This window comes from Gallinula chloropus (genome assembly GCF_964237585.1).
Source record: "Gallinula chloropus genome assembly, chromosome: 10".
NCBI classification, from domain to species: Eukaryota; Metazoa; Chordata; class Aves; order Gruiformes; family Rallidae; genus Gallinula; species Gallinula chloropus.
This window is the reverse complement of record NC_140095.1, coordinates 5879306-5894390: the sequence shown is the minus strand read 5'-3', so window position 1 is coordinate 5894390 and position 15085 is coordinate 5879306. Positions and strand designations below refer to the sequence as shown.

Sequence of the window (15085 nt, the reverse complement as noted above, 5' to 3'; positions counted from 1 at the left end):
GTCCTAGATACTTCAACCCATACTCTAACCAGCAGATAATTCCTCTTAAAAGAAAAAAAAACCAAACCCCACAAAACCCCAAAGCCCAGGTACAGAAACTGATTTAATCTTTTCTCAGTCCAGAAACAACAGAATAAAAAAGTGAAAATATTTATGATTGGAAAAATCTTCCGATGAAAGTTCAGTTGCTATTTCAATCTTAAATAAAGGGGTGCTATGAGCTGTCTTTCAAATAAATGGTGTCAGAAACATTACAGTTTCCCCAATTTTTACTTTCTATCATAAATTTGTATATGTATACTATGCTTTACCACAAATGCCAACATAGAGGCTTTACCAACTTTCCACAGACTTTTGCTGTGGAATTGAGGGCCAAGGTCAAATTCGTGTCCTAAATAAAATGAATTCATTGCATGACTCACAACAGAAGAGCCAAGAATGATTGGCACTCTCTCCTGCCGCTCCAGGAAGATCTGAGTTTATAATGAAAGTGATTTATCTCTCATCTTTTCCAAACTGATCCTTCTAAATTAAGGCAGAGACATTTTCACTCTCCCTTATGTGAACAATACTTGATCTTTCAAATCTCAACTTTTCTATAAGCAAAGAGTCCTGTCAAATTATTTTATGCAGTTGCAGAACATTTAAAGTAAGGATACAGATGAGATACAACACAGAACTGAGGCAGGCACATTTAGAGATGCAATAACATGAGTTATCAGAATAGTTTTGATTTTAATTCAGATTACAGTAGTACTGGAATAAATTACTATAAGATTTCTCAGGAGATTTTAATTTTAATGACAACACTGGCTATAGTGTTTCTTGCTTTTTTTTTTTAAGATTTAATGCCTGTTTAATTAGACATGAAAGCACTAGATTTCGATTTTGTATTTATAGGCAAACAAATAGTGTTTTGTGGTTCAGCTCAGAAAAAATGGATAAATTAATAAATTGCTTGAAAATTATCCAGAATGCTTGTCCTATACTGTTATTGCTTCTTCATGCTCAGCAAAATTAGAAACTGTCCAATGTTTAGATGATGCCTTTCATAGTATTTCTGTTGAAGCCGATAGACACAGCTTCGATTAAACAATCTGACCAAAGAGATAAAGAACACAAACATTTAGGTCAATTTATTATTAGGATGAAGGTTGCTTTTTTCCTCCTAAAATTAGTCTATTCAAATATTTTTTTTTTAGATGATGATACTTTAATGGAAGATTTAAAAGGGTAATATGTATAACATCGTATGTGGCAGGACATCTAATTTTAGGAGTTACTGATGAGTCCTAACGTCCTCACCATGTCAGAAACATATCATCTCCCTTCTCCAGTAAAAGTACTAATGAAAGCAATGTGGAGCATATGAAAACCACCACCTTCTGCTACATAAATTAACTCTCTATCCTGAATTACAGAATTCATGCAGCTGAGACTTATTTCCACAGAATAAGCCTATCAATACCCTGAAGCCTCCAACCTCCCTCATTTTACTGAATAACACACTAACCACCTTTGTCCTTTGTTCTAGACAAATACACTTTTTAATTGTTTTGTTCCATTACATGGGTAAGTAATAGCTTTCAAAGTTTAAATTGAAGAGTTTTTACTTTGAACTTGATTCTTGTTCTATTTTAATACATGCTTTTAGAGTTTCCATCTTGGGCCAGATCCTCAGCTGCTAAAATTAGCGTAACGCGGTTACCTGCAATAGACTTCACTGAAGTATGCTGCAAAGGTTCTGGCCCTGAGTCTTTAGAAGAGTTTACAGTGGTATTTAATATGGATTTATAAACGGAGCTTCTTTGGTGTTTAAACAAAGGAGAGCGTGCCTTAGCAAGTAGGCACGTTAGACTTGGAAGTCACAGTCCCTTGGCAGCTCAGATCATTAGAGCTCATTTAGCATTGGGCCCTCTGAGACTTGACAAAAAAAGGTACTGAAAACAACTTGTATCCCAAAGGACAAGAAAGGAGGTCAAGGAGTTTCCTGAACAATATGTACCATAAAACCCCCAAAGAGCCATGAATTACAAAGTTAAATGTCATTGAAAAATGACTTGGCCACCAAACCAAGAAGAAACCCACCCTTAACTTAACCTCCATGGGCAATTTTACTTGTCTCCCACTAAACCAGATTGAATGAAACCTGACAAATAGGCCACTTCATCTCATGTGCACATTTGTTAATAGAACAACAGTGTTTATGCTGCAAAAATTGTGCATCACAAATATTGATTTTGGTGCCATTTTCATTTCAGGTAAATTGTTAGAACAACATGACCGTGATGAATATCAGAAATAAAAAGCTAACAGGAAGAAAAAACCCAAACCGCTGACCCACTTGTTCTAATTCAATATCCTATTGGAAAATGGCACATGAATCAACCGCCGTCACTCCTTTTGGAAGCTCAAACCAATCGAGGAGATTTCATATATTATATATAAATACAGATATATTTATTTATATCATTCTACCATTAGGATGCCAGAATTCTAATTCACGCAAAAAGTTCAAGTAAGATCAGGTGACTGCCTGCCACCAGAGAGACATAATATCATATTACACCCTTTTTCTCATAGCTCTTCAATTAACGTGAGAAATAGGTGTAGAAGACATGGAATGTTAAAGTAGAAACATAACGGTTGGATTTTACTTATTTGCAAATTATTTTATTGACTTATTTATTGCCCAATCATGTATACAAAAGGTTATTTTAACCTTTCTTGTCATGTTATTGGCCACTTCCAAGTTTGCAGTCAATATCTCCTGCCTTTGTAATCCATTTATCTTTTAAGACAAAAACTTATCCTTTCAAGCACACTGGTAATTAAATAACATGCATCCCTCACCTCACACAGTAATTCACCTCCCTGCTTTGTTGACTGGCAATGTTTTGCAGCATTGCCAACTTTCAATGGTGCTAGCATTAATGCCTTTGCAGAAAGGTACACACTAGCTTGTTCTATAAACTTCTCTGGAGCTAGTGATGTGTTTGTTTCTCCCATTTGAAACATCCATTTTAGGAGAAGCTGAATTAAGCACTGCAAGAGTCTGCCTTAAGGGAGTGCTAGGGGATTGAAGATGCCTAGTCCAGATATACCACAGCCATTGTAGACAAGGAAAGTAGAGAGAGAATTCCATGCAAGTAGCTGGAAATCATAATCTAAAGGAGGGAGGAATTCCCTACAAGGTAAAATTTACAGAATCAAATCAAAGATCATTTATGCATTCTCCATAGTCTCTCTAATGATACGAGCATGTATGTATCGCCACAAAACATGATGGAATTTATATAACTTAATTAGACTGAACAAACAATTGTAGTTACCAGAAGTAGGGCTTCTGCATCCCTGGGGAACAGACTGGATGCTGTCGAGCGTGCTGAAGACAGTCTTTCCATCTTTGATTTCAGTGAGAACACTTGCTATAGCAAGGCATTTCAGCTATTTTTTGAATAATTCCTATAATCATACACTCAGGGTGAACTGAGAACTATCAGTTCCAGCAGATAAAAAGGACACCACAGAACTTTCCGGATACAGCTTAAAATGTTAACCATTAAAAACAAAGGGAAAACTCTGCTCTCTGTCACTGAATTCTGGATTAGAGCTTTAGTAATCAGTGTCACGAAGCTCTCCTGCAAGGACATGACAGGAATGAACAAACAGTTGCCATGTTCGCAGTCCCACTAGTTGTAGCCTCCCCTCACCCCACTTTTAGCAAAGTAAGTTCAGGAACACTAATGTAAGATCTTGTCCTAAAGGCAATGACTGCAGTCCTCACCCAAAGAGTAAAAACCCTTAGTGGTTTAGGTCCCTATAGCTGTCTTCCCTTTGTTTTTTTTGAGAGAAAAAGCAGCTGTTTGCTATAGTGTAAGATAGAAATCGATACAAGTGGTGGACAGCTCTGCATCCCACTCAGAATACACCACAGAGACTATTTAAGTCCTAAAACCATACAGCTCCAGTCCTGTCACTTCAGTCCTCAAACCGCTCCTTCCTTTGGAGGATTAATAAGCTCTGGACTGTTATCATAAAGTAGCTCCAACAATTACTGCTCTGAGAAGTGCCAAGGTATGCTGCACTGTCTATTCAGCAATGCTCCAGGGAGCTAAAGGCCCTTTTAAAACTGTACTAATACATTTTAAAAAGAAAACCAGTCCAATTTATGTTGTGCACTCTAACAGAAAACACCATGAATAAAACCAGTATCGAGCTTAATCTGTGACCACATTTTGCATGGGTTATTTTGTTAAATTTGCTCATTCTACGTACACAAGGAATTGGACACTTTCAACATGAAAAGCTTTTCTGCATTTACAGGACAGTTATCCTTTGTGTGCACCATCTACCTTTCTTTAATCCCATGTGATTGCAGCTAACAGGAGTAATTTGCCCTACACGAAATCTGTAACACGGATACCCAAGTCTTTCAAATTTGTTTCATCAACTTCTCTCTTAATAGTGACTGATATGTTTGCTTTGTGTGGAGCTGCAGCTCTACAATTTTCTCTACCACTGCTCCTTTTTCCTCTGCGTTTCACATCTAAATTGTTCAATAAATATAATCCATAAGAAAAGATTTATCTTGACTCTTCAACAAAGTAATTATTCCAGTTTACTTGTGGCAGACATTCTTAATACTGCAAAATAATGTATGCAGAAGGTCAGAAGTTTTGTCTGAACTTTGATAGATCAGTGAAATTGTGACGGGCTACACTTTTTTACCCCTCTGTTACAATAACCTGCTACAGTCATTTTACATTTTACATTTTATTATCCTGTTCTTTACTACCCATCGAATAACTCCAAAACTCAGAACACAATCTCACAACACAGAAAGAAAAGGTCCTGCAGTATTACCTTCTTCACAGTTTTCTCCTTTATAGCCCACAGAACAGACACAGTTCCCTTCGATGCAGGAACCGTGACCTCCACACGAGGGATCAATACACTGGCTGATGGGGACATCACATTCGGGACCTTTCCAGCCACTGTAGCATAAGCAGGTGCCTTTAGAGTATTGACCATTGCCACTGCACAGTACCGGGCAGGCAGCTGGAAAAGCGAACGAAAGAAACACAGCACGCAGGGTCATACAGGTATTCATGTAAGAGTGCACTACAAACCCACCACCAAACACTTACACCTATATTCTAATATGCTCATTTACTGGGCGTAAACATCTAAGGTAGCTTGTAGTAGTTCAGTTCTTCATTTCCCAAAGAACCTACGTGATTGCTGTTTAACAAAACACACGTGCGCTCGGCACTCTCAGACTGCTGTCCTTTACAGACTAGCAAAGATGTTTGGGATAACTAATGAGGCAGTGTGAACAGATTTGAGCCTGACATTACTCTGCTTTGTTCATCACAGCTAGCAGAACACAAAACATTCACCCTCCAGAACATGTTCTTATATAGCATCTTTCTTCTTCCACAACAGTTTTTTAATGTAAGTCCCAAAAATTTTTTAGTCTTTGACTTCTTTTTTCCCCACACAAGAATCAGGAATGACACAAGCTTTCACCTACAACAAATGCACCTCGCCACTGACATCCTTTCTGAACCTTGTTCTCCCAAATCCCAGAGCGACCGCAAAGCACCATTAACCCGTATCCCTTCCTCTTGTATTATTAAGGGGGTGAGACACATTCCGAAGTATTCATTTATGCAAATGAAGTGAAGCCTATGAATAATAAAAGTAGTCAGCAGGTCTTGGATGCCAGGAATCAGATGTTGTACATATGCAGAGTGATGGGAAGAAACAAGTGGTTTATTAAAAGCCAGTTGCACACAAATGTTACACTGAGGCATATTCACACCCCTATGTGCTCACGCCTCCCACGTGAGCACGGCAGCCTGTGAACTTACATGCCCACCAAAGCCCAAATGTGTGGTCACCAGCCAGGGAAATGGAAAAAATAAATAAATAACTGAGGAGTAACAGAAAATGGTAGCAATGAAGTGAATCTTGGAGAGAAGGTACATTTCTGTGCTCTTCTCTCTGATGCAGTTTGATAAAGACTGAAAAGTATTTCCCTGTCTTTCACCCTTCAAAGTAATTAGAAGCTAACAGCTAGTTTTACAGTGCCAAAAATATACTCAAAAGCTACTATTAATCATTAAAAGGTCCTACTGTCTTCTTGCTTCTATTTTCCCTTTAACCTGAACCATCAAGAAGAACCTGAGTAATTGATTTCCTACAAAGAAATGTGTAATTGTACAGTTGTACAACTTCTCCACTGTTCAGTCCCGTAACCCTTATTAATCTTAGCTGTCCCATTGATCTGCTGCAAAAACACATTTCAGGATAGATTATTTCAAGAATTTTCTTATTTGAAATGGGAAAAAAAATTGATCTGAGAAAAACAATATTCAGATTTGTAAGCTGAGATGCTAAACTGCAAACTGCTGGGAATTATTTCAATTAAGGCTACAGGCCGATGGGTCACATGTCACTCATATAAATTATTTGAAACTATTGTTTCTACAGTTGAATAACAACAAAATCAGTATGTGGAAGTTTGAGGGTTTTTTTGCCACTCCACCTGTCTCAGGGCAGGATCGTCAGTCCTTTGGCAGTAATAGGACTTAACGCTACTTTGCTTTTGGAACCCTTCCCTCTTACGAGCCTTGCTCAAACTTCCTCTTCCTCACCCCCAAAATTAATACAAATCTGTATAAACCAGAACTTCCAGCAGCACCGCTTTGTCTTCAGATGTGAAATCCATTCACAAGTGCTTTAGTGAGCTCGCTGAACCAGCTGGATGGTTACGATGCAGTCAAACATCCCGCCCTCCGTGTCAGCCTGCTCTGCACATCATCACAGAACACCCTTCCACGGTATACAACACACTGAACTAGCAGCAGCCTTAATGCTGTAGGACTGTTCCTTCTGTCAGCAGGCATTACACCATGGCACCTGTCTCAGTTCCACAGCACACACTGCTCCACGCTGCCCAGGTGTGCTGGCTGCTGCTACTCCGAGTCATATCGGTGAGCCACAGAGACAGGGGTCAAACTGGGATCACGTCTACCCTTCAGATGGTTTCCTTCCTGCTCAGCAGTGCTTACACAGAGCCAAGGCCTTTGCTGCTCCTCACCCCACCCCACCAGCAAGCAGGCAGGAGCTGGAAGGGACACAGCCTCCCATGATCAAAGTGCTGGCTGTGGTTAAACAATGCCAATGCCAACCACTTCAGACCCAGTCTCTTCACTTGCCATGGTGTAGAGGAACTGTGCTCAGAAGGGAGTTTGTCCTGAAGAAGCATGAGTGGCAAGTTTGTTGGGGTCACCTTCCACACTCTGGCACACTGTAGACATATTGTCCCTTTTTCTGGGCCTCATCTTATTCCAAAAATATTTCTCTTGGAAACAAGAAGCATCTCTCAGCTCCTGTATGTGGTGGTTAAGCTTGCAGTCCCTTTATTCAAGTCCACCACTGAAGGAAGTAACAGTCTTAGATGCAATTCTCTACGTCCTTCTGAACCATTGCAGAGACCCTACATTTATCAGTATCAATGGCTTCTCACTGTGGTTTCTTCAATTGCACTGGGACACACCAGCTTATGGCTTGCTTTTGCCCATCAACATCCTTAACCATGCTGTGATACATCTCCATGGAAAGAAAAGGTCCCAGGAAGGCTAAACAAATCAGTAGACAGCTTCTTCAGATAAACCACATTACTGAAGCTGTTATGAAGACAGAAGGTTAGGGTTGACTTACAAACTGCATACAAGCAAGGAATATTTTTTTGGTTTTTTTTGTTGTTTTACAGGTCAACATGGCACCCATCACCAGAAAGGGGTTCTGTTCTGCAAACCTCTCCTCTGGAGTCAAGACTCAAATGCAGTTACTCAATTAGAACAACACAGTCCTCTGCCAGAGCGGCTGAGCAGAAATAAATCTATTATTTAAATAAATAAAAACCAAACCCAAACCCCAACAAGCAATGTAGCTGTGACCACTCTAGGCCTAGCCAGATAATACTGAGCCAGCCAGCTGGTGTAAGTCTGTTTCCCTCCCCCTGCCCCTAAATCTCATTAAGCAATGGGGCACTGGGGTCCAGCTAAAAAGATGAATACCTGTATTTGGGACATGTCCTTGGGAAGGCCATTCTTAGATCCTGCTTTTGATCTGAATTTGCAGGGTTCAACTTCTGGGACACCAGAGACTGGCAGAGAGATTCCTACATGGTGCTGGGTCTTGGGCCAAAGAGCAGCAGCTTTTTAGTGTTCCTTTGCTCTGCTATGGTCCTTCAGGAATTTAAGTAAAGATGAAAGCCATGCCACAGCTTTTCATTCCTCTCTTCACACTTCTATCACGTCAGAGGTCTTGCTATGTTTCATAAACCTCTTTAGTCCTTGTGAAGCTCGCATGTAAGCTGAACAGCAACCTGCTTTCAGCACCCTGCTGCTGCAGTATGCATTGCATGATGTTAGTGACATCAGAACTGACTTGGGACAAAGCAGAGAATTCCTCATTTAACCTTAGGGTTGAAATGAGTAGTTAAGATTAAGACCCTTGCAACCCAAAGACACAAAATTTAATCTCCACCTCTCTGCTGGGGTTACTCTGCTAACTATATACCAGCAATACCCCTTTGAGAAGGGGAAAAAGAGACAGAGGTTCTCTTGGTCAGGTGTGGGCATTTCTGAGACTGCAGGAGAAGCAGGTAAGCAAGAATGCAAGCATTGGTTATAAGAAGCTGGATTGCCTCTGCTGTAATAAATAGCTCTTCATTTAATGTTGCTGCCCTAAGTGAGGAATAGGGGAGAGAATCAAGCTGCTCTTCCACAGCCAAGAGAAGCAGGCAGTCTGAAAAGAAGTCTGCTGTGCTCATTTGCTAGACCATGTTGCTGCAGGATGAGACCCAGAACAAGACACTCTAATTTTGCATCAGGATGGTGCCAATTAGCATGTAAATGACTCAATAGTCAACTGGAGCTCTTGTTATTTAGGACTGCTTATTTCTCCTAGGTGAAATGGATGGCTCCTGTTTTGACTGTTCAAAGTCCGTTGGAGGAACGTGAAGGAAGGTTGGTTTATATAATGGAACAGTTGAGTTCCATCTCATTTCTGGGGACAGACAAGGTGCAAAGACAACATATACCACACACCCACACTGTCAGAAAGTGGACAGAGATCTTCAGGAGTAGTTATGGCAACAATCAAGTTAAGCACAAGGCTCCTGAGTGAAGTTTAAATAAGCACAACAGGTATTAACCCTAAATAGGGTTTTAGTGACATGATTCTACCCTGGTGTTTGAACAAACCCAGGCCAAGTTCTTAATCTGGGGCTCAGCTGATCAAATTACAACCAATGGACATGACAGCACTTTGAGTCCTATGGGCTGCACACGTTTAAGAGCATGGATTGAGGAGGAAAGACCAAGCACCTCTCTAAAAGTTCTCTCTCTAAAGGTTATCTTGGATAGGTATTCTGGAGCAACGTTAATATTCCTTGATGCATGAGAAGAGGTGGTTTGATAGCAGCCTGTTACACATGGACTAGGAGGGGAGATGACGAGGGATAATGCCCAAATGGTCTGGCATCAGAAGTCACCATCTTGTCCAGTGACTCTGAACACATAGGTACCTCAGCTGCAGTCTGTACACACTCCTCTCACTCACCCTTATGATATTCACACATACATATTCACCAGAGGTGTCCTCCTAGAGCATGGCAAGAAACCAGTAGAGGACATCTGAGGAGTCAAACTCTTGGAAGCTGCTGCAGAACTTGGTTTAGTTAAACAGCTGCTTGATGGAAAGGCCTTCCCCTGCTACTTGAATGTCCAAACAGGACTTGAAGGCAGAGTTCTGTTTTGGTTCCTCTTGCGGTAGAGCAAACACTACCCTGGTGCAGAGAGAGTCCTATACCACTAGGTCCTACGCTATCAGTTCTCTACTGCAGACTTTTTCCAGTTCCTCCCCATAAAATAGACAGATTGGTATATTTCTTTTGAAATTTAGTTGAATTTCTGGACATGCAGAAATATGCAGACTTGAAAGGTTTTTGAACTTGTATCTGCAAAGCTTCCCTGTCCTGGATCAGATCACAAGCAACTGCTCTTCTTTTGCCAAGAGCTCAACCTACTTCTGAATGTAAATCTTCAAATGGAACATAAGGAGGTTACTTTCCTTTGTGCCATCTCCAGACTCATTTGGAGCCCAGACAAGCTGTCAGGAGTCACCCCATATCAAGTCAAAATGTTTCAACATATGTACCACAGGATTCTGGGGTTAGATGCTCAGGGCAAGTCAGTGAGGGAAGTCACTGGCCTGGATGGACAACATCGCATTGACCCTGTTGGAGTATGGTTTGAGTAAGGATCAGAACAGTTACACCCATAGTGCTTGCAAGCCCTAATCTTGCATATAAACCAAATTCTTCTTACCCTGAGCTGGTGTGGATAGAAGGTGAGCTCGACTGCCTATTCACAATGCAAGCAGTAAGAAAAAATAGGACTCAGTGTTGAAGTGCAAGTTTAAGGCTGCACTAACAGAGCACTTCAACACAGTCTAAAGTGCCCTTACACCCTAAGTACCACTAACTGTTCCATCAATTAATTTTAACAAGATTATCTGAAAAGTTAAAGCTCATGGAAGACCATTCCCTGATTGAACACATAATTAGGCCAATTCACGGAATGAAAATCTATAAAGGCTACTGTACACAAAAGAGACATCATTTACTGTAGGAAGTCCTAACACAAGTTCCCTCGAACCAGAAGAATTTACTGAAGAAGCATCAAAGACAGGGACAATTTTTACTCTTCCTCAACTATCTCCTGTGTGCCACCATTAGAGCCATCCTGGCTAAAGCGGAGTTTTGGTCTGACTCATTAGAGCTTTGCTTCCATGCTATAACCTCTATACAAACACGTGTAATTCAGAAAAAAAATTCTGAATAGACACTATTTATACTCTATGCAAGGCACATTCATCCATTGTTGAACTGTACAGAACTTTATCAGACCCAAGAGAACTAAAAGATTATTTTTATCTGTAGATGTTTCTGTTTAGGAGGAGGAAGTGAGTTGCAGTCCTGAAACTTCTGCTAAAGTATGTAACTTTTAAGAAGTGTGCCTGACAGTGTACACACTTACAAAACTGCATAAGGATCACCTGTTAGATACATGTGATAGCATACTTCTATGTGTAGTCGATCTACCATAAGAGGTACGACCCAATGGCAGAGGATATGCATGAGCATGCACAGCGCTTGTGGAGGTTTATGCAAAGTTTGCTCAGGGTCAGATAAAAACCTGGTTCTACATCCAGGCATAGGAGCACATTTTGAGTCTCCTCATCAAGAATTTCTACATTTTTTGAGTCTGGTTTTGTCTAAATAATTCTTCCCTGTATCACTGGTGCAAGTCAGCCCAGTGTCCCTGAACATGGGGTAAGTTGTTATGTACTGTGAAACAGAGTAAGTGCTTTCAGCCACGCTAACATTCTACAGTTGTTTCTCAAAAATCATCTGAACTTAGAGATTGAGCTGGTTTGATATGCTCTTTGGACAGAATTTCATCAATTCCTTGTTACACAGAAATCAAATATACACTAGCATAATAGAAATGAAGTTGTTCGTTGTTTCACTGACCCCCAGGAACCGTTCTGAAGGCAGGGGTAGGTCAAACTTCTTATCAATGAACCTTACACCAGTGGCCTTCTGGGTGCAGTTCATCTAGATGATAATTAATTCAGACTCTGTAACAACTCACACTTGGACTTCTTTTCACAGAGATTAAGCTGCTACTGTTGAAAGATTATGCATGATTTTATGCCAGTGTATAAAGATGATAGATTACTCTTTATGATGGTCTAATCTGAAACCAACAAATGCATTCCAGGTCAGCTCCAAACTGGAGTAAAAAAACCCAGAAAAGATGTCAAAACCAATGTAATACACAAACTGCTGGTTTAAAATATCTAAAAAATATGAATAGGGTCACATTGTATTGGCATTTTTTTCTTTTTGGTCTTTATCTTGGTGACACATATATAGCGTTTAGTCTACAAATGCAAATTTCTCTTCAATGGACAAATTAGATTAAGATGTAAGCAGATGAAAATGCACTTTACTGATGCTAGAGCTGAATCCTACCACAATTGTATACCAAAGCCCTGCATAATTTTAGATTCCCTCCAGAAGCTACAACCAAGACATTGCCTACAGTCATCCTCCTGAAGTGAAGTATTCCTACTTAGATATAAACAATCTCAATTTCTAAGAAGTGGCTTAAAATCAAGAAAGCCACTAAAACCAAAAGGAATGGCAAATACTTGCATTTTAGAAAGTCAGCCCAGTTATTTAAGAAGATAATTTTTGACAACCTGATTCAAACTGTTGGTTCTAGACTTTACTTTATTATTTTAAACAAAACACTACTGAAACATAACAACTTATGACATCCTTTGTTCATCCGTAAGATATTTCTAGAAAATCAGGGGACACTAAACATATGAGCATTCCTATTTGTAATTTAAAATACACTTCCCTTCACATTTTATGTTTAAACCTACTTTCTTCAGCTGGGTGCACATTTTGCTGCCTGTCTGCATGCCTGTTAGTTTTAACTGGAGTTTGTTTGTGGATATGAAAAATTTGAACTAATTTGTAACACCACTCCCTGGTTTACACTGTTTCAATTTTACTAGTTTATGCTATTTTTATGCTACTTTCCTGGTAAGAACCTGCCTCACCCACAGCAAGTTTAGGAATGGGAGATTGAATAAATCCAGTCCATTTTATTTCACCTGTTCTTTTCCCTCACAAACATAGTATTTGCATGGCCAGGAAGAATGGTGCTTGACTCGCCTGCCTGCTCTTCAGAGACCACTAACATCCACCTGGCTGAAGTGTTCTTGAGAAAAGGGACTGTCAGGAAGATCTAGAACAGCTTTTAGGTTGCTCTAAGACCCTGTGGCTCTTCCAAGCAGAAGTCATCTTGTAGAAACTCACCCAGAAGCAAAGCATGAATGACTATGAATAACCATAATGGACATTATATGCCTTATTAGTTACTTCACAAACCTGTCTAGTTTGACTACGGAACACACAAATAATTTAGATGTTTAATAGCAGCGTTAGTCCATGCTTGCTGGCAGCAGGCTGGTGTCAAAATCAAGCAGCCAGCCTTTCATAGCAGTTGTGCTCTGCAATCCTTACCTCAGTTGCCCAAACCTGAGCCTTCCCAAGCTCCCTCGTCTAGCTCTGTCAAACTGCACATTAGTAAGCGAGGAAGAGATTCACAGAAGAATTTCCAGAAGGACAAAAAACCCATCAGGTGTGTCAAATCTCTGACATTCAGAAACCATTTGGGGAAAGCAGCACACGCTGACTTAAGCACTAAAGTATGGATGCTTTAATTAATCCGGGGTGAATTTAATTGCTTTAGTTAAGTGGAAATCGGGTTAAAAATGATGCAGAGCATGCTGGGGTGTGTTAAAAACATGACATATGAGTTGGATGAATCGATAAATTAAAAGCGCACAGATGTTTTAATTAAACCCAGGAAAGTTAACGAAGATCACTAGAGACTTTTAAGCCTATGATTAATTCAATTCATTTAAAATACCTGTAGAGATATGGGGATGCCTCCATTTTGGGAGTTATAGAAGTTCTCAATCGATAAGTACTTAAGCTGTTCTACCAAAAAAAATGGCAGTGAAGTGACTGAGCAGCATTAATTGCACAATGAATATTTAGATACCTCAGCAAACTTTTGCTTTGGCCAAAATTTATCAAAAAGGTCAGTTTTTCTCGTTGCCTTCAGTGTAACCTAGCTGTCAAGAAGACCACACTTGCTGTTCCCTCCTCTACCATTCCACAGTGTCTATTTCATTAGATTCTAGGTAACTGTTTTGCTTACAACTATTACACACAAAAAAAATAATAATCTATCTAAGAACTATTACTGTACCTTCCCACACTACCTAGCAGCAATTTCCAGAGCCACAGCAAATTTTAAAGTGATCTCTTTGGGGTTGTTCACTTGGTACAAGAAAATTTTGCTGCATGAATAAAGCCTGGCAGTCTGTAAGAGGAGGGAAAATAAAAATTACATAAATTTCAGCTACATGGGAACTACTTTAGTGGTGGAATGAAAAGGCTGAAGTTATTATTACCGCTACCACGACTATGAGGTTAGACAAGCTAGCTAGCCATCAGCAAACATCTATGTCTTGGTACTCTAAAGATACTGGAGTCCTGAGGGGACATAGAGAAAGGCCCTTGTGCTGTCTCTGGAAAAGCCACAGCTGAACATAAAAAAAGATTTTCAAGTGGTATAAACCAAATTGGAGATAGAGAAGAGGACATTTGACTTCAGCTAGACACTTGAAAAATCAGCCAGCTGTCCAGGCTCCAAATGTCTTGAGCCTTTTCTCATCAGCATGTCTGGATTCAGCACTTGGGCCAGTCCACTCCCTCTCCAGTATAGCAGGAGCTCTGCAGACATCACTACTCACCATGTGAAAGGGAAGACAGGAGTTCCCCATGCAGTACAATAAGATGAATTAATCTACAAAACAGTAGATTAATTTGCAGCCAATCCAGTTTGGGTTCTCCCTATCTCCTACATCCTTAAGCAGCAGCACAGTTCAGTTGCTTTTTCATATGCATCACTGCACTGAAGGAAATGTATGGTACCCTGCACTCGGTTTACCACAGGAGAAGGTGACTGATGAGTTCACCATATATTTTGTGCCTTTGCAAATGAAGGGGGTGACTAGAATTCTTTTTAACTCTCTGCATGACATGCGGGATTGGAGGGACCTGTAGATTGGAGATACAAACATGCTGAAAACATTGCCGTGCAATCTATCCCCTTCTTCTGTGGGAACTAGTAGCACAGAACCAGAGCTGTGAAATTCTGGCTTTAGATGCAAGCAGTAAAGTTGGTACAGCTACAAGAACATGCAGAGAAATAAATTTTACTTTCTACCAACAGATGGAAATAAACAGATGTTGAAATCGAGTACTGTCACAGACACGGATGTAGATCTTCATTTGTATGTCTTGATAACTTCATCACTAGAAAAACTGAGGAAGAAAGGAAAGCTAAACTGT

General features: G+C 40.1%; 1 protein-coding gene across 6 annotated transcripts in view; it reads right to left on the bottom strand.

The window, feature by feature from the left end:
- Positions 1-15085, bottom strand: part of TENM2 (teneurin transmembrane protein 2) — a gene marked incomplete at both ends in the record, with an annotated part of 509065 nt that overhangs the window by 81054 nt on the left and 412926 nt on the right. For all 6 annotated transcript variants that reach the window (XM_084268596.1, XM_084268597.1, XM_084268598.1 and 3 more), the window contains one exon: positions 4867-5061. In XM_084268596.1, coding sequence (XP_084124722.1) covers positions 4867-5061 — 195 coding nt within the window. The remainder of the gene's footprint in view (positions 1-4866; positions 5062-15085) is intronic.